The sequence below is a fragment of the Chaetomium globosum genome, genomic scaffold (assembly GCF_000143365.1).
Source record: "Chaetomium globosum CBS 148.51 scaffold_4 genomic scaffold, whole genome shotgun sequence".
Taxonomy (NCBI): domain Eukaryota; kingdom Fungi; phylum Ascomycota; class Sordariomycetes; order Sordariales; family Chaetomiaceae; genus Chaetomium; species Chaetomium globosum.
Window position 1 is genome coordinate 1903008 of NT_165979.1, and position 19111 is coordinate 1922118.

Below are 19111 nucleotides of genomic sequence, written 5' to 3' on the forward strand. Positions count from 1 at the left end.
GCTCGGCTGCGGCCACGCCGAGTCGGGCGAAATATTCCGCGGGGGAGATTCGGAGGGAACGGGAGTTGCTGTTTCGGGCTGGGGGGGTCGTGGAGAGGGTGTTGGGGGAGGAGGTTAGGGCGGGCGTGGTGAAAGTCGTGGATTGGTTGGAGGCGGAACCGATGGCGGTGTTGGAGTCGGGAGTGGTGGTGTGTACGGTGCATCATGGGGGGGCGAATTCGTTTTTGGAGGCGGTTTGGTAAGTTAGTTGGTTGTGGTGGCGTCACTACGGGTTGTGGTGGCTAACTTAACCGTCTGGTGTTATAGTGCTGGGGTTCCGCAGGTGGTCCTCCCCGTGTGGATGGACACGTTCGACTTTGCTCGGAGGACGGAGTTGCTCGGCATCGGGCGGTGGGGCAACCGGCGCGCTCGCAAGCTTTGTGACGAAAAGGAGCTTGGGGCCGTATTGACGGAGGTCGTTGTCGGGGAGAAGGCGCCAGCCTATGCGCGGAAAGCGAAAGGAACTGGCGGAGCTGTGTAAAATGTCCGGGGGCGGAAGAGTGATTGCGGCCCGGCATATCTTTGGCTCAGATTGGAGGTGGCCATGTGCAGTCGCCGTCGGAGGGGGAGAAAGAGACGGATTCGTTGTTAGACGCTCATACATGACAGCTGCCAGCGGTTCAGATTTGGGTGTGGTTAGTGTGACCTTCCCTAGGTAGTTATGAAATGATTGTCAGGTTTCGAGACCAGCAGTGCACTCAACAGTTCGTCTTAGTCCTTCAAGTGGTGCCCGAGACGGCGACTGAAATATGACACCTTCCAACCCATAGCACAGTGATTCTTGTTTGCTTTACATAAATAAACCCACCCCCTGTCGAGTGGAAATGTACTAAAGCCATGTCATACCCCGGCAATGATCGTATAATGCCCAGCTTTCCTTAGACGCCTTGCCCCCAATTCTTACCCCAACACATACACCCCTCTCCCCATGACCCTCCACTACTTTTGCACGACCGGTGCTTTGGGCGGCTCCCATACCTCCGGGTCCACCGCGTTCTTCTTTGGTTCACCGGATATCATCCTTGCGCGCTCGGTCGACCCGTAATCCTGGCTGTACTGTCTCGGCTCCTCAACTGGCGGTTTAGGCAGCTCGTAGCCGGTCATTTTAGGGAACAGCAGGTAGGTAAGTAGGTAGTGATGTTTTATCCGGGCCAGCTGTCAGGCTGAGTGTCAGCTAATCTTCTCTGAGTGACACTTCAGCATGGGAAATCTCGCTCTCACTTACCCTGACCTTTTGGCTTTTGGTAACGCTCCCAGGTTACTCGGCTTTTCCGCGCCGATGAATGTTGCTGCAGACCAACCCTTTTGTGGTCTATGTGTCTTGGTAGGGTCTGCTGAGCCACGTTTTTGTAAGTGGCGGGAGGGCAAGAACCTTGACTTGAGTCCTAAACAGCCGCCGGAGGTGAATGACACAGCAAACAAGGAACCATGAAAGCGCGATCATAATTCTAGCAGGCCCCAAAGACCGGTGAGGAAACATGAAGTTGGACTGTGGGTCTCATTAAGTGAAACACCATGTGGAATCATTTCGCCGCAAGCCTTCTCGGACTTGTTACATGTTTTGATGCATTCCTGTCAGCAATCAGCAGCAACTCGGGGTCGGCTTACTAGTGACCACTGGTACCTTGGATTTACTGACTTTTTGTCACGACATCGTTAAAGGAATTTGTACATGAAAGTAATTCTATCATCATTTTGAGGTTTGCACTCATCCCCGAACTCGGTGAATGATGCATTGGTTCAAGATCGGAAGATTCAAAAACTTCGTTGGTCAATCAGGAAGGAATGAGAGACCAAGTCAATGATTTGAATGGGCTAGTCGAGTGGCCTCCGATTCCTCCGTCGTACCCTACCTTACCGAGCGGCACGTAGCAATCTGAAGGGTTTTCTTCACAAATTCCTGGGCCATGCAACGAACTCAGAAAAAAAGACCAGAAAGGAGGCCACTTCACCGCCATTTCAATCAAGATCTGTCCACCATCCCGCCAATCAGGCTGCCACGAGGACTGGCTTGGAAGAACCCGAGACCACGGCTCAGGCGCGTCGATTGTTTCCGTCACAAGCAGAAACAAGCATGAAATGGCGCGGTCCAAGGCGGCAACGGCCGAGTGCAATGCTGCGGTGCACCCATTACTCCCTCGGTAATCACACCAACCTCCTGCAGGCTGCATCGCTCCACCTGCGCTATCACAGCACCTTAGTATCAAGATCCAATATATGCACTACACTCCACACTTGAGTCCCAGCTCCCAGGGGTCAAGCACGACGCTTGGGGTGCTCATGGTTGAGGCTTGGAGCATTCCGCTTCCAGAAATCCAACCAAAATCTGACGGCAAGCCCGGAAGTTGGATTTGGAAACAGATGCCGAAGAAGGCTTTTCTTTGGCGTGCAGCAAGCCACCAGGCTTCGACCCCTCGCCTGTCCTTGCTCATTGTCAGACACGAGTTTCCGGGATGCCAAGTGATGACTCCTTCCTGACCCCTGCCCGGGCCGGCATACCAAAGAGAAGGCTCCCTCGGGCTTCTCGGCCCGAGCCCTCAGGGGTCGAGGAACAATCATGTTCTCAGGAACCAGCTGAGATCGTGAGCTGCCCACGTTTTGCAGGGCTGGTGACGACGTCGCTACTACCTTGCTATGCACATCAGATCACAGATTGCATAATATGTTTGCCGCTTACCCCCCTATTACTTGGGTTTACCGGGACGTAGAGCAGTATAAATATGTGTGGCCAAACGGCCCTGGTCTTTGAGGAAAGGGGCGCGTGTCCTTGATCGAAGCCGTCACGAAAATGCGTCTCTCGGGCTCCGTTACTGTTTCGCTCGCCGCGTTGGCGAGCGCTCACCCCGGTTCCACGGTCAAGCGGCAAGCCTCACAGCTCCGTGATAGTTACGACTTTGTCATCGTTGGCGGCGGGACTAGCGGCCTCACCGTGGCTGACCGTCTTACAGCAGCCTTTCCCAAGAGTGAGTCCGTGCTTGCGTCCCATGTTTCTCAACCCGATTCACCTTGCTCATTTCTCCAGAAACCGTTCTTGTCGTCGAATATGGTGAGATTGAGTTTGGGCCTGGTAACTTTGACCCGCCACCAACCACACCCGCAAGCCAGTGGAAAGTCACATCGCTGCCAAACCCTGAGGTAAACAACAAGACCGCTCTCGTCAGCCTTGGTCAGGTGGTTGGCGGGAGCACCGTCGTCAACGGCCAGTTCCTCGACCGCGGGTCGCGTTTTGATTACGACTCGTGGCAGGCACTCAATAGCCAGGGATCTACCGGTGTCAACTGGAACTGGGACACCCTATTCCCGTATTTCAAAAAGGTAACAGCAACCTTCTGTGTTTTGAAACCCGTGTTCTTACTCTCAACTCTTTCCTATTCCCTGATCTGTTTCCGGCATTTGCTAAAACTTTGTCAGAGCGTCACACTCACAGAGCCATCAACCGAGCTAGTTGAGGACTATGGTTATACTTGGGATGTTTCGGCCTACGGCGGCTCCACCCCCGTCTACGCCACCTACCCCCCCTTCCAATGGGCTGACCAGCACGTTATGTGGGATACGTACAAAGAGCTGGGTGTCCAAGAACCCAAAGAATGTGCCAACGGTAACAAGGAAGGCATTTGCTGGGTGCCTACCACGCAACATCCCGTGACTGCGCTTCGCTCTCATGCCAGGCTTGGCCACTACGCTGCTGTCATCGACACCAGGCCCAACTACGACCTTCTCGTGAAGCACCAGGGCGTCAGGGTTGTGTATCCCAAGAAAGCTAGACGCAACGCTGGCCCGCCGATTGTTGAGGTCCGATCACTGGCTGATGACAACCTGTTTAACGTGACAGCCAAGGCCGAGGTTATCATCTCAGCCGGTGCCATCCACACACCTACTGTTTTGATGAGAAGCGGCATTGGCCCGGCGTCAGTGCTGGAGTCCGCGGGCATCCCGCTTGTGCTCGATCTCCCCGGTGTCGGCTCCAACTTCCAGGACCACACTGGGCCGTCCGTCTCATGGAACCGTATGTCCTTGGCTAATGACCAATAACCGTGCTTCTGCTAACTCGAGCAACCGTCCAGTCACCACACCCGGCGACTTCCACCCGGTCCCCAGCGCCATGGACGACACCGCGTTCGCCGCCGACGCAGCGGCGGGCTTCAACGAGACCCCCTCGCGCGGCCCCTACACGCTCGCCCTGGCCAACAGCGCCGCGTACGTCTCGCTCCCCCACCTTGCCCCCTCCAACCACGGATCCATCATTACCAAAATCCGCGCCATCGCCGCCGACGCCGCCCTCGCAGCATCCTACCTCCCGCCAGACCACCGCACCTCCACCCCCATGATCGCCGGCTACCAAGCCCAGCTCTCCGCCCTCGCGGACCTTCTCGCCAACGCGCAATCCCCCAGCATCGAATCGCCCTTCTGGACCGGCGCCTCCGCCTCCGCCATCCTCCTGCACCCCCTCAGCCGCGGCACCGTCCGCCTCGACCCCGCCAACCCCCTCGCCCAACCCATCCTCGACTCCCGCGCGGGCACCAACCCCGTCGACTTCGACCTGCACCTCGCACACGTGCGCTTCCTGCGTCGGGCCGGCGCCACCGCCACGCTGCGCCGCTACGGCGCCGTCGAGGTCGCGCCCGGGGCCGCGGTGGATGATGCCGATGACGACGCGCTGCGCGCGTTTGTGCGCGACTCCGCGTCGCTGTCGTTTAATCACCCGTGCTGTACGGCGGCGATGCTGCCGGAGGAGAAGGGGGGGGTTGTGGGCACGGATCTCAAGGTGCATGGGGCTGGGGGGAGGTTGCGGGTGGTGGATATTAGTGTTCTGCCGCTGGTGCCGGGGTCGCATTTGATGGCGACGGCGTATGCGGTTGGGGAGAGGGCGGCGGAGTTGATTATAAGGGAGTGGAAGTGAACTGAGCGAAGGGGGATGGGGGGGGGGGGGGGGGGGGGGGGAGATGGAGTGATGTGTGTGTGCTTGGGAGTGGTACCGTGGTTGGGCTGTGGTGTGGGAGAAGGCAGGGCAGGGAGTAATGGTCCCGCTCTGGATGCGATGCAGGTAGATAGCAACACATGCACATGCTCATTGAGTCTCTTGAGCCAAACCGAGTTACATTTCGACCCCCTAGGTCCGATAACACCGCCTATTTGACTTAAGCAGGAGCAGTGGCGTTGACCAACGGCCAGTTGATCCCCTTGTCGGCCGCCCCCGTGTTGCCCAGCCCGGCACAGCTGTACAGCCCAACCGCGTTGTTCTCCACCGCCCTCATGTAAACCAAGTCGACGCACTGCTCTGTTTTGATGTCAGTCTACATGCTCAAATCGACGGGGTTATGTGTTGCTGCACGATTGGATGACATGCTGAGATTTGGGAGGCTGGTGAAAGGGAAGGGGGTTAAGGGGCTCAGGGGCTCAGGGTCTCAGGGGTAACAGATGAACAACCACCGAAAGACTTACTCTGGCCCGAGGGCTCCAGCGCAATGCGACCGTCGGCCATGACAAACCAGTTCTGGGACTCGGTCTCGGCGCACTCGTTGACGTAGATGTTGCCCATGTCCTTCCAGTTGGCTGTGTTGGTTCCGAAACGTCAGCGCTTTTCGTTCTCTGGTTAGGTATTTTCAGGGTGAGGCTATGGCTCCTGTTGTTCCCCCTCCTACCCCCCTACCTATCCAAACTTACCCTTGGCGCCTCCGTCCATGCAGAGCGTGGTGCCAGCGAGCTGGATCTTGGTCGCGCCGTCCTTGAGGTACCACTGCTGCTCCGGGGTGCTTTTGCGGGTTTGGCTGTGTGGGCGCAAACGTTCCGGTTAGCGGGTTACGGTTTTACAGGACGATGTTTTGGCGGGGGGAATAAGACATACACGATGGTGGTGCTGCCGGTAGTCCGCGCCTTCGCGACGATTACAAACTTGGGGTCTACATTCGACGTGATGTATACGGCGCGGTAGCCCTCGGGGACCTGAGCGAGGCCGACCGCGGCAAGGGCGAGGAGGACAACAGAGGTACCGAGCATCGTGATTATAACAGTATCGTAACTGGATGGAGGACGTTGGAGGGTCTATGGACAAGCTTCGGCCAAGGCGAATGGGGCCGGTGTACATATGTAGGCAACCATACGTGATCCAACGTTGTTGTTCCCCTCTTAATTTACAGACTTCGGAGGTGCTTAATTAAACTAGGGAGCTTCTAGAATCACCGATAGGTGGGAAGCTGGAGCGGCGGACGGGGCCACTTATTCTAATCCAACCCTTCGCAGTGGTGAATGAGCGAAGAGCCGCGTGTTCGGAGATCGGCAGATGATTCCTCGACTAAAATAGGGTTCCGGATATTACCGCCCCCTGACCACTAACTAATAGCATCGTCCGGCTGGTTAATTTGATATATGCCCGGCCAGGGCTGAAGGGTAAACCCCATTTCCGCTTAAAGGCAAGCTCCCAGGTAGAATCCCCTAACAGTGATTCGCTGCTCCATTTGTATCGTAGTTGAGTTCCTCGAGAAAGCCCCAGAACTAACAATACGGCAAGGTATGGGTGACACCGGCCAAAGTCAGCCCTTGCGACCCCGCAAACCGGATAAACCCGCCATCATACAAGCCGTATCTCAGGTTCATTGGTCTGTACCAGACAATGTCAAAAGCCCTGTCGTAATCATAAGCCTTTCCGATGATGTTGTGGAAGCCAACGCCACGAGCGGCGAGCCAGTCTATGGGTATGCAACTTTGCGTAGGAAGCATATGCTGGGAAGTCCTCTCGTCAATTTTCCTTGTTGGCTGCTCGTGACCGCCGATGCCAGAAACCTCCCATGCTATCAAACCAGTAGCATGCAAGCGGATGAAGACTTGGCTTCTAGATCGTAAGCGGTTAGTGCCACTGTAACAAGGCGTTATTCATTATGTGGGACTTACATCCAGTCCCGGCACCCAAGCCGTAAAATGGCTCCGGGCTCAGGTTGGGCAGCGCGGGTAAAATAGAACTTGAGCAAGTTGCATACCATCATGGGGCTGTTGAAGGATGATAAGTAGCTGTGTGTGCCCATTATAGTCTCTAATACTGTCTGCAAGCTCAAGCCGTCAATGGTAATAAATTCGAAGCTCACAGCAACTTCCGCCGTGCAGGTGCAGGTGGTATTGCGGAAGAGCCTGAGTATACAAACCCCCGGATCATAGTTGTAGCCAGGGTGCCCGGCATCCTCCACGCTCATGTACAACACACATGACGCAACCTAGGTGTCTGGATCGGTGCCATCTGGGGAATTGAAGTTGAACCGAAACATAGCGAGGGAATAAGCATAGCCGTCCGGGGAGTTCACAAACTCGATGGAACAGTTTTTGATTGTGCGGGTCAACTCCCGAGCTAAGACGGGGTCTTGTTGGATTCGCCATATGGAACCTTCTTGCGGATACCAGTGTTGGAAGTTGTGGCACTCGAAACACGGAAGCCTGTTTGCTGATGCGCTTGTGTTAGAGGGGTTCCAGGGGTTGAACAAGAAGCTATGAAAAGGAGGCCAGGGAGATGCCCGCCACTGAGGATGAAGACGAAAAAAATGCATCAAATTCTCTCTCCCCATCTTTCCGTCTGAGTGTCATTTCTGTCACGGATTAGGACCCGTACGGTCCTGGCTTGCAGGACGCGGGACGCCTCGTCCAATCATTCACGGAAACATAGGACCAATCATAACGCCAGAAGGGAGTGCTCCCGGCGCTCCCTTCAGGGTCCGGGAGCACGGGGAGCATCTATACTCCCAACGCTCCCAACGCTCCCAATGCTCCCCGGGAGCACAGGGAGCACTGGGACCAACAACTCAGATAGCAGTATATAGTCACTCGTCCTGGAGAGCTCTGGGAGTTCTCCAGTTAGCAATCACAACTACAGTTCGCTACAGGTCTGTAATGGAAATTCCGCCGAGTCCATATTTTGGGTTGATGTAGATTCGGGAGTTCGAGATCGGGATCGACTCCGCTGAAATCGACCCGAAGCCGGCGGCACTCATGGCAAGTACAGCTGGCAGTCCGGTCCGTAGCACTGCTGCAATGCTTCTTTGCCGGTTCCCGGCCCTCTTTCCGGGGCATAGATGTTCGGGGTGAGCGTGGTGTATTGGATTTCTGATAAAAATAGCGGTCGTCTCTACCGCGGGGTTGGGGCTTTAGGTGGAGATGGGTCGCGGTTAATTCTGCCTTGCGTAAAGTGATATCAGTAAAGTGAGCAAGGAAGGGTTGGGAATTTACAGGGGCAGTGGGATGTCTGTGCTCTTTGTGTTCTGCTCGGGGACAGCAGAGGCAATTGCTCTTGATTCTGCAGACGCTTACAGGGCAAGAGCGGTAACTACCTACCCGGGGCAGGTACTGGAAAGATACAAGAACAATGGCGTCGATGCTCCGGGTTTTCACCTCGGCGCGGCGCTTTCATCTGCAGAAGGGGAAGAACCAGCGAGAGCCATGGTGGTCCCGAGTTGAACATGCCACATCATTTATGTCTAACTCTAGTGGGTACATCCTAATTAATCCTTTCAAATGACTGGAAATGGGGTTGTAAATGCGCAACATGCCACCACTTATACTTGGGTATTTCCAATCCCCGTCCTCAAAGCAGCGCAGCAGCCAATCCAGCCAGCACCAACCCCATGGTAACCCTAACCGAAGCACCACCACTGCCCCCATCCCCATTCCCTCCCTCCTCACCACCCTCACCGCCCTCCCCACCACCATTCCCACCACCATTCCCACCACCACCACCACCCTCAACCCCCTCATCCCCCTGCCCATCCCCCCCCCGCACAGGCGGCAACCCGCCCCCCAACGCCGCCAACACCGCCGCCAACGCAGTCAACTCCGCCGGCACACTCCCGCCAAACACCGTCCCGGGCACCTCCGTCGCCCACTCCAACGCACACCCCCTCCCCGTATCCCCCGCCACACAGCTGCGGGCGGCCGCCTCGGCCGTGGCGCGCAGGGCGCGCGCGAGGGGATGGTCCGGTTCGTGGAGGGGCGGGATGACGGCGGCGGCGTTGTGGAGGGCGTGCAGGGTGAGGGATTTGTAGTAGTGCTGGTCGGAGAGGCAGAAGGAGGATTTGGGGGCGGTGATGGTGCTTTTGTCGTTGTCGTTGGGGGGACGTTTGCACATGCGTTCGATGAGGGTGAGGTTGGTGCTGGCGGGGAAGAAATGGGCGAGGGTGTGGCTAGTGAGGTTGTTGAGGCGGGTTTTCCAGGTTTGGTAGGCGGTGGTGGTGTTGGGAGTCTGGGCGGGTTGTTAGTGTGTTGTTGTTGTTGTTGTTGTTTCCGCCGTCGGGACGGAATCACGGGGGTGCGTAAGGGGTTCATTCAGATTCGGATTCAGATTGGCACGTCAACTTACCTGAGAGGTCATGTAGGCGGCCGCTTGAATGAGAATGGCTGCGGGATGGGAAGATTGGAGTTTGAGGATGGCCAAACAGTGCCCGTTCCCATCAACCGCAGAGTCCCAGGCGTTGAGCTCGTCGTCGATGAGCCCGATGTCGGTGAGCCAGTTCCAGCTCCGCTCGGCCCACTCGGCGTAAGTCTCGTTGTTGGTAAAACGATACAAACGCGCACCCAGGCTGAGGAACACGGCAGTGGACGCGGTGTTTTTGACGTGCCACATGTCGGATGTGGGTGAGATGGCCCAGCGCAGACCACCGCCGCACGTCTTCTCGGCAGAGAAGCGCGCTGCTTGCGTGTCAAACACGGCTTTCGCGAGCTCGATCCAGCTCGGCTCGCCCTGCGGAGGGCTTGGGAAGTCCACCTCGGCGGCCTGCATGGCCGCCATGCCCCACAGACCCTGTTCATCGTTCGCTATGCTGATGGAGTAGTTGGCCGGGAGGAAAGGTTGTCGGAGGCTCGGACCGCTCTGGAAGATCAGACCCTCTACTGTTACCTTGTTGTACGTGTCGTCTCCCGTGTAACGCCAATAGTCGATCATGCTGGACCACACCAGGGCGTTGGTCCACCACTTGCTCACGTCCTCGGTGAGGAGGCCCGGGATTTCGCCGCTCTGGTTGCCCTTGTAGTAGGACATGAGGTCGAACGCGACATCTTTGGCGGCGGCCTTGACCGAGCCTGAGAATTAAGTTAGTTCTTCAATAGCTCATCTCAACGCGTTCAATCTATGTTGATGTTGCCTCACTTGTAGAGTCAAAGTCGACTTCCAAAGCGGCCACCGATCCGGCGCCAAGCAGCAATGAGAGCGCTGTTATCCGCATTGTGATAAACATCATGCCACACTAAATAAAATGATAATAATACCAATTAGAAGAAAAACTCGCAAAAAAATATCGGGAATGTTGGGAGGCATTCGGGTCGAGTTAAAGGAGTAGTGGCCGCGGGATTGTAGGAGGATTTGGCGTCTCATTTCCTTTTGCTTGGCCGAGGACGGACTTCGACTTGCCGCTCTAGCCGATGACTCGGGAAGCAGTGGCGCAGGCTCGCAGAGCAAAACAACCTCCTCATTTTATGAGGCTATGCCCCTTGGCTCCCAAACACCAAACGTTTGGGTGCCATTTCTACAAAGGAGGTGCAAGTTGGTAGAACACAAGAACCAGATAGCGTTGCGTCAAATTAAGAAAAGGCCCGGTATTATTTCCCCTTCCATCATCCCCGGATCCGCTATACTTTATTAATACGTATTCTATCCCCTTCCTCCCCATCGAAGTTGATCGCTGACAACATCCTCGCTGGCCACATCCCTTGCGCACTGCGTTTCCATCCACAAGAGCCCGCGTGATATCCCCACCAGCGAAGGGCAATGAGAGCCTAGGCTGTAAGCACCCTGTTCTCAAACAGGCAAAAAGTCGATGCGGGCTCTTCCACAACAAAAGGCCAACGATACCTCCCATGCGCAATCTCCGAACGCACGTACCGTCGAGCGACAGCTCTCATATAGGGCCAACCATGCCCAACCATACTCCACACAGAACCGTGCTTTTCATGGTCATCTTTCAACGCCTGCACGATCGCGTCCATCCAGACGTGTACGTTCCATTGCGGAGTACCAGCCTTGATGTGATTTGAGTCGGATATAATCTTTTCCACTCCGGCCTTGTCTCCAGTCTCAGCAATTAGGATGCGCGCAAGCAAGCGGTCGGTGTCGTTGTGCACCCGGTCGAGAGGGTAGACTCTTAATGATAGGGAGCCAATCACCTCCTCAATGCGGTAGGCGTGGCCAGTGATTGCTCCGTTATTTTCCTGTTCGGGGCATATGCAGAAGCCCCAGTGGTACCTGAGGAAGAATATGTCAGTTTGCTTTTGTCCCTCCTCGCTTTCCCCGGCCCCTTGGTTGGCATACCTTGGCGGATTGGTTTCCTTGTTCCAAAGAGCGCGATATACACTCGGTCCTTGCTGAAGTTGGGCATCGTCAAGTGCCAAAGGTATTGGAATAAGGTATGCTACGGGTGGAAATTCTGGTGGGAAGGAAACTACCTAGTTGTATATCAAAGACAGTAACAAGATAAATGGAAGGCAACTTGAGAATTAGAGTGCTTCAACTGCAATTTCAAGTTTCTTGGTCCCGTTCGCGAGCAAGAGACGACTTAACTATTTGCTTGGCATGTGCAGTGCTCCTCCCCTGACGCAGTACCATGACGGATTGTAGATGCAAGAGCCATTGCTTTTCTCGTCGGAGGAAGGTGGCTTTAGATCGAGAACAGACCATCAGTCTGCACTAGTAGCCTCTCTCCTCCTCCCCTTTGATTGCAATCCAAGTGCCATACCTTGCGTAGTAGGCAGGTACTGTGACCGACCCCCATCCAGGAAGTTGGAGCTGCCTAGGTCTTGGGGAGAGAGCCATCTTGTGCATAGCAGCGGATCCTCGCGGGACGCATTCACACACGCCCACGGGGGGGCAGTAGCCGAGCGCCCCTTGGCACCAGGCTAGGAAGCCGTGATACGACCCTTCCCCAGACGCCGTCCGTGCTTAAACAGTAATTCACATGGAACCCAAGAACAATGATAGCAACGCCCCTATCTAAGCCAACCATGGCTCTACCGTCAAAGATCGGGACTGTGATATACACAAGACGAACTTCTCCAGAGTCAACGTCGAGAAACAACCCTCTGCTTACCCCCTATGTAGGCCTTCTTTCGCGGTGCATAATCCAAAGTACAGTTCTCGGGGCAGCAAGTGACCTAGTGTTCAAGCGGCAAGTTTGGGCAAGATGGGGACGCCAATGTAAAATGCCGAAAGGCGGTGGATGATAGCTCTGCCGCTTCATCCTGTCTATTGATATTATGTCCTGTAAACGGTGTACCCTTTCCTAAAGACCCGTGGCGCCCTACGATAATGCTCTATGTTAACACGCAGCGTCATAACCCAAATGCTCGCAGCCTTCCGAGCCATGCATTAGCCTTCATATAAAGCTGGCAAGGCAGGCAGGCAGGCAGGCAGTACGCCTCTAAATATCCTGATCCCTTTTGACTAGCCTCGTGGGCAGATCTAAACAAGGGTAGGTCCCGAAAATATAACCAATGTATGAAAACCGGCGGAGTGCCCTCCATCAAAACTCAGCGCGGCCCACCGGGCTAGGCCACTCAGATGCTCTCAAAGCGACGAATCCAAACTGACACTAAACCAACCCTTAGACAGCGCCATAAATCGTCTCCATGAGAATACCAGTGACACGGTAAGGATCGGCGTTACTCGCGGGCCTGCGGTCCTCGAAGTAACCGCAGCCCTTGGCAGCGACTTCCCGGGGAATACGGATGGATGCGCCGCGGTTAGCAACGCCACTAGAGTTCGGGTTAGTTTCAAATCTTGTTTGGTGCAGGCAGCGGTGGGTTAACATACTAGGTAAATGAGTCAATGGCACCAGTCTCGTGACGGCCAGTGAGGCGCTTCTCGTTGTCCTCGCCATAGACGGCGATGTGCTCCAGGTGGCGGCCCTCGAGCTTCTTGATGGCAGCCTCGATCGCCTTCATGCCACCCTCTTCGCGCATCTCCTGGGTGGAGAAGTTGCTGTGCATGCCGGCGCCGTTCCAGTCGCCAGGGATCAGCTTGGGGTGCAGCGAAACCTTGACGCCGAAGTCCTCAGCGACGCGGGAGAGAATGTAACGGGCGATCCAGAGATCGTCACCCACTAAATCTCAAGTCAGTGAACTATTCCCGAGATTGTGGCATCCAATGCAACTTACTGCTGATGCCGACGCAAGGGCCGACCTGGAACTCCCATTGTGACTTGCTGACCTCGGCGTTGGTGCCCGAGATCTTGACGCCGGCGTAAATGCAGGCGCGCAGGTGGCTCTCGACAATATCGCGCTGAACCACCCGGCCAGCACCGACGCCGCAGTAATATGGGCCTTGAGGAGCAGGGAAACCCTACGAAAAAGGAGGGTTAGTCTTTCAGCCGTCAAGCGTCTAGTTCCGAGCGAACAGCAACATACGTTCTGGGGCCAGCCGTACGGCTTGTCGTTCAGATCAAGGAGAGTGTACTCCTGCTCCAGACCGAACCAGGGTACTGTCTCGGCATGTGCCTGCATGAGCTTGGCGCACTCATGGCGGTAGTTGTACTTGTTAGGGGTCCCGTCATGGTTCCAGCACTCTGTCAAGACACTAGCAACGTGTTAGCGCGAGCCTCACCTACAACCACCGACTTTTTCCAAATATTGAAAACGTACAGGATGTTGTCGCCCTTCCTGAAGGGGTCGGGGTAGACGGCACAGGGGCGGAGGTAGACATCCGAGTTCTCGCCAGGCGCCTGGGCAGTGGAACTCCCATCGAAGTTCCAGATGGGTAATGTGTCAACGTCCCACTGCTTGCCATCGTCACGAGGCTCAAGGGTCTGCAATCTGAGTCAGCTACCCGTGTTTACTTCGAGTTCTAAGGGGCTCGGAGGGACGTACGCGAGTCTTGGAGCGGTTGTTGCCTTCGGCATCGATCCAGACGTATTCTGCGATGACGATGCCCTTCTGGTCGAGAGAGGTGTAGTTGTTGACCTAAAGGCGGTGGCACGTTAGTCCTGCGCTCGGAGCTACTGCTCGTGCGTCCTGTTGGTGCTTACGATCTCTGACCGGGAAATTGATGTTTCTGATGTCGCCTGCGCACAAGTTTGTTAATAAGTGGGGCCCACAACAAGCTGAAAATTTGTCCACGTACCATAGTTGCGGTGTTACTGTTGTTGTGTTTGGGAAACTGGGGTATCTAGTATGGAAAGGAATATCGAAAGGGGGGGACGAAGCCGTGAGATATGTTGTTGTTGTTTCTGAATGCAAGCAACAATAAAACAAGGAAATCAAATAAGTGACGGCACAGGACCTGGGCAGTTGCGAAGAGTCACATTTCAATGCAGGGACCGAGGGAATTTTATCGGTGACGGCTCGGAGGGGGCCCCGCATGGGGGGAGGGTGGCGGGGCCGTGGGGCACATTCCCAAACATCGAGGCCTTTGTTGCTGCCACTAGGCCTTGCCGGGTCCCTGGCGGCCCTGACGAGACGGCCTAAACACGCGACGTGCCCAATTCATCCCTTGTTTCCTTTCGCCAATCGCGCCTCTCCAGGAATGTGTTCAATACGGCCCGCGATGGGCGAGACATTTGCAGCCCAATGAGGGGTTTTTGAGTTTTGTCACTTTATTATTAGCGACGTTTTCCGGCCCGCCGGCCCCTCCGATAGCCCCCGACACCCCACCACCGCGATCGCCACGGCCCAGATCGGTGTGCCCATGGATGTTTATCGGTCGTCTCTGGTTGGCCAAAACACCGACTTGCGTAAGGGCGCTGATGCACACAAAGCACACCGCCAGCTGCCACACACAAGCTCGCACCCGCCACACAGAGTCGGTACGAGGGTAGATGTACATATCTGCACGATGCACCGGAAAGGTGCCTGCGCTGGACCCCTGGTTCAGAATTCAACAAATCCCTCGAATCCCAAGTCGCTCTCTTGCCCGCGTCTGAAACCCTTTGCAGGTCACCGCCGTCTGAACTCAACAATACGGATGCCACGTTCAGAAACTTCATGTCAATCTCTCAGCCGCGGCCCGGCCCTTTTTTTTCCCAACTCACCGCCGGGCCCCCGACATTGGCCGTTCTAAACATAGCAAGGACATATTTTGATACGAATCCCGTGAGCCCCAGCCGGCGACCGGGCTCCCAGGCACGACCAGGCCGGCCCAAGAGCCCAAGTTGTTCGTTTCAGTTTGCCACCGTTGTTTTGTGGCTCGGTTGCGGCGCCAAGACCGGCCCGGCCACAGGGGGGCGCAGCACGCCCTTCCAAGGGCATTTCAGCCGGAACCAGCCTCGAACAGCCAGCTGACCGCCTATCCCGACGTCATTTCGACAACGATTTAACCGCAAACCCGCTTCACATGGTGCCCCACCCGTACCCGCCTCACCGACACACCTCGGGAACGGGAGACCGGAGACGACCCAAGCATGAATTCTGGAACGTGTTGGCCCTCTTCCATGTGCTCCGAGGCTCCATCGTTGTAGCAACCGTGGCTATACAGTTACTCACGACACCAACCGTGCCGCGTGAAGAATTTGAAGAACTGCCCCTGCAGTTAACTATGTCGTTGCATGTACTGTTTTCAACCCATCCTGCCAAGCAACGGCATCTGCCTCGGCAGCTCGGCTTGATTTTTCGAAGCATCTTTACATGATCAACAAACGATGCTGGCTCTCATACGACGTGATTGCCCTGCTTGTGACATAATTTGGCGTGGGGAACTTCCAAAACAAGCCACGACTTGATCTTGACACAACTCATCCAACATTGATTGACGTCAGCTGCTGGAATCGAAGCCAACATTCCCTGGCGCGGTCTCACGAGGTCCACGGTTCGAAACGCCAAGACAAGTGTGTTTGGAATGCGGCTAGCGTATTGGTAAATGATAATGAAGCCATCGTGGTTCCTGTAAAAGGAGGTTTCACTTTTTTTTTGCCTTGATGCTGCCAGATACCTCCCAGCATTCGTCAAAATAACCGCTTTCATACTTTCTTCCAATGGAAGCCGCTTTTCTACAAGCGAAAAACAAACAAATGTCACAGCTCCTCGGGTCAATTGGAGATGGTTTGTGGGTCCGCTTTGCATCCAGTCCGTTGTCTAATTATCCCGCTCAGATCCATGACCATAATCGGAGGACGAGTAACAGGCGAGGCAAGCTGCGGCCGGGGTTGCATCCCGGTATGCAACGCCATGAAGCGAAGGAAAAACCTCTATAGTCACTAATAGCCCGAAGCGAGCAAATACCGCGTGAGTGCAATACCGCTTGGATCTTGCCGAAAGTAGCTGCCCCTGTCCTTTTCATCTCATACTTCGGGCAGAACGTCTCGGACATTTCCGGTGATGACAAGAATCCAGCCAGTCAAGACCTGTGGAGGTACGGAGGTAGGCCCAGTCTCCCACTCCTACAACTGAGACTTATTTAGGCACCTAGTAGTGGGCGAAATGGTGCGGATACTTTGATTTTACACAATATCCTGGCGCCAATCAGCCTATTGGTCATTCTCTTGGGCCTAATGGTCGCATACTCCTCACCAAACCGGAGAGGTTTTAGTTCTGGGGTAAACACCGAGCCGCCGGAAGTGATATCAACATCTGAACCATCCGGCGCCCATGAAAGTCAGGGTTAGGACGAGGAATGCTTTAACAATCAACATTGATAATATCTTTTAACCACTGGCCCTTGGCTCGTTTAAGAAACATTCGAATGTTAACGTTTACACTCATGTTTCCCAGTTTACTCATATTGCTATCGTTGCGCGTCTTATTACCCACTGGAGCCTTGTCACGATTATGGCCGCATGCAGCCGGCCGGCGGGGTACGCTGGCAGTACCCCGAGCCAATCATTAAGTAAGAAGGATGGCCAATGGGACGTCCGACCCATTGCTCAGAAAGGACCCTGCCAAGGGAGTGAGCAAGTGCTCATTCTGCTCATTAAGGGAGTCGTGAGCACCCTGAGCACCCTCAAGTAGATAGTATATAGTCACTCGTTCTGGAGAGCTCTGGGAGTTCTCCAGTTGGCAATCACAACTACAGTTCGCTACAAGCTCGAAAGCCTACTGTTGAGACAAGTCTTTGTTGTGCACCCTTTGGCTGCACCGAACCTAAGCACCCTTGAGAGGTTACCTTCGACCGAAGCTGAACCCTAACAGGACAGGGTCCTGAAGTAGGTTCGTCACAAACCTGGAGAGTTGAATATCTCCCCACACACAACACAACGTACCAAGGACATAGCTGGCACCTATACACCATCACCCAACTCCCAACTCCTCCTCTCCACATCCAACTCCCTCGAATAGTCCCCAAACGCCGCAAACACCCTATGCACCATACCCACATACCTCCTCCTCCACCTCCCCGCCCCAAACACCGCCTTCGTATAGTCCCAATACTCGGGATAATACCCTGCCGTCTCCCAATCCACAATCCCCGTGACCCGCCACCCAGGCCTCCCATCCCACCTCACAAACCTCTCCACCAGCACATTCCTTGGACTCAGATCCGCATGCGTAAACACCACCCCATGGCCTCTGCGCGCGGGGTCATCCCCCAGCCGCAAACACCTGCTAAACGCCGCCTCGTCCGCGAAAGGTCCCACGGGCGCCGCCTCCCGGATGCGGTGCTCGCGGCACGCGCCGCCCAGGGTGTTGCAGATGAGCATGTGGCGGTTGGTAGCGGCGGCGCCGGTGCGGGGCAGGGCGCGCAGCTGGCCCACGTAGTCCTGCAGCTGGGCGACGATGGCGTCGCAGTCGGCGTCGGAGAAGAGCTCCTGGCAGCGCCAGAGCGGGTGGCCGGGGAGGCGGGTCATGAGCAGGTAGGCGTTGTCTTCCTCGTCGGGGAGGAGGTCGAGCGGGGTCGGGGCCGGGATGGAGGTCTCGTGGTGCAGGCGGGGTGAGCGCGTTGAATTCGTTGCGCGCGAGGTCCGCTTCGCTGCGGTATTTGAGGTAGAGCCCGAAGGGGAGGCGCCGGACGTAGTAGGTCGGGTCGGGCACGCCGTAGAGGAGGTCGCCGAGGTGGCGGAGGAGGTCGTAGGCGGCGGCGCGGCATTCCCTGCGGAGACAGCGCCAGCCCTGAAAAAAGCAGCGCACGTAGAACCGGAGAAGGTTGTTGAGTATGCTGGTTGGTTGGAAGTGGAACGTTTGCGGAAGTGTAGCTTCCCGAGCTGTAAGCTGTCCCTCCATGGGGGGCTGCCATTGTTGTGAGGGAAAGATTTGAGGCGCGATGGTTTTGGCGAGTGCCGACATATCGGATGCTCCTGGCCAGTCGAGCTTGAGTGCGTGATAAAGTGCGGGTTCTACTGTCATGATGCCCGAGCGTGAGTGATCACCGAGGAGTGCATATGGACCGTCGACTTCGAATGGCTCCTCGGCCGCAGTGTTGATATGGCTCGACTTCATACTTTGGTTGCAGGCGTTGATTGTTAGTCTCGTGGCCAGAGGAAGAAAATAGGGGCCATGTCCCGCCTCACCTCGATCACGGATGGTAGCCGCCTGTTCAAGATAACAATACCCCGTGCGAAGGCTTCAGCAGCAGACTTGCGAACCAGCCAGTGGCTGAGACACTGTGGCAGTAGTTCGGGGTCCTCAACCTGTGAGAGCCACCAGTCCCGTTTTTGCCGGCGTGAAGAATGCCCCGAGCATGTCAAATATGCGAGGCTTCGAATGGCATGAATGGTTAGCAGATCTCTAGCATAATGGAATAACCAAATGGCCTTCACACACCTTGTCTACAGCCCAGCGGGAGGGAATAGGAAGAATAGGCACAACAAGCAAAGGATCCCAAAGAGTACCGGCCTTGCCGGTAATGCAACACCTATTCCCATCTCGTTTCCTGACATTTTGCTGAGTTTTGGCATCAGGGGGTGGCCGGGGACGACCAAATCTCGTCACTGAGAGTCATCAGGTAAAGAAAGGAGTGAAAGCCTGGCAAGATGCTCACCTGATTCAACAATATAGATCCAGTCGGCCACCAGAGAGCGAGCTTTGCCCGTTGACAGTCTGTTGATAACGTAGCGCGCGGCGAGGACGGGGTGAAGAGCCTCTGTTACAAATAACGAGATCAATGGGCCTGTCGGGTGCGGCAGATCGAGATCCTCGATGAGCGAGAGAGCTCGTTGGACTTCCTCGCGGTCGGGGTCCATCATCA

General features: G+C 55.6%; 7 protein-coding genes across 7 annotated transcripts in view; 2 read left to right on the plus strand and 5 right to left on the minus strand.

Annotated features, from left to right (window-relative positions):
- The window catches only part of CHGG_04325 (uncharacterized protein), a gene marked incomplete at both ends in the record, with an annotated part of 2383 nt that extends 1863 nt beyond the window's left edge, over window positions 1-520 (plus strand). The window contains 2 exons of the mRNA XM_001223538.1: window positions 98-238; window positions 307-520. Of these exons, the coding sequence (XP_001223539.1) occupies window positions 98-238; window positions 307-520 (355 nt within the window). The remainder of the gene's footprint in view (window positions 1-97; window positions 239-306) is intronic.
- A 2307-nt stretch (window positions 521-2827) lies between these two features.
- Window positions 2828-4939, plus strand: CHGG_04326 (uncharacterized protein; the record flags this gene model as incomplete). The annotated part of the gene is made up of 3 exons (XM_001223539.1): window positions 2828-3002; window positions 3062-4045; window positions 4104-4939. The coding sequence occupies 3 exons, from the start codon at window positions 2828-2830 to the stop codon at window positions 4937-4939; spliced, it is 1995 nt and encodes a 664-aa protein (XP_001223540.1).
- Window positions 4940-5177: 238 nt separating this feature from the next.
- CHGG_04327 (uncharacterized protein) lies at window positions 5178-6036 on the minus strand (the record flags this gene model as incomplete). The annotated part of the gene is made up of 4 exons (XM_001223540.1): window positions 5178-5317; window positions 5482-5592; window positions 5704-5807; window positions 5885-6036. The coding sequence occupies 4 exons, from the start codon at window positions 6034-6036 to the stop codon at window positions 5178-5180; spliced, it is 507 nt and encodes a 168-aa protein (XP_001223541.1).
- Window positions 6037-6531: 495 nt separating this feature from the next.
- Window positions 6532-7186, minus strand: CHGG_04328 (uncharacterized protein; the record flags this gene model as incomplete). Its single annotated transcript, XM_001223541.1, has 3 exons — window positions 6532-6868; window positions 6928-7023; window positions 7119-7186. 3 exons carry the CDS (start codon window positions 7184-7186, stop codon window positions 6532-6534), a joined length of 501 nt encoding a protein of 166 aa, XP_001223542.1.
- A 1416-nt stretch (window positions 7187-8602) lies between these two features.
- CHGG_04329 (uncharacterized protein) lies at window positions 8603-10235 on the minus strand (the record flags this gene model as incomplete). The annotated part of the gene is made up of 3 exons (XM_001223542.1): window positions 8603-9256; window positions 9374-10092; window positions 10160-10235. 3 exons carry the CDS (start codon window positions 10233-10235, stop codon window positions 8603-8605), a joined length of 1449 nt encoding a protein of 482 aa, XP_001223543.1.
- Window positions 10236-12605: 2370 nt separating this feature from the next.
- On the minus strand, window positions 12606-14122 carry CHGG_04330 (glutamine synthetase; the record flags this gene model as incomplete). The annotated part of the gene is made up of 8 exons (XM_001223543.1): window positions 12606-12756; window positions 12815-13103; window positions 13159-13342; window positions 13408-13576; window positions 13642-13805; window positions 13867-13959; window positions 14025-14060; window positions 14120-14122. The coding sequence occupies 8 exons, from the start codon at window positions 14120-14122 to the stop codon at window positions 12606-12608; spliced, it is 1089 nt and encodes a 362-aa protein (XP_001223544.1).
- Window positions 14123-17207: 3085 nt separating this feature from the next.
- On the minus strand, window positions 17208-19106 carry CHGG_04331 (uncharacterized protein; the record flags this gene model as incomplete). The annotated part of the gene is made up of 4 exons (XM_001223544.1): window positions 17208-18036; window positions 18104-18456; window positions 18688-18854; window positions 18905-19106. The coding sequence occupies 4 exons, from the start codon at window positions 19104-19106 to the stop codon at window positions 17208-17210; spliced, it is 1551 nt and encodes a 516-aa protein (XP_001223545.1).
- Window positions 19107-19111: the final 5 nt, after the last annotated feature.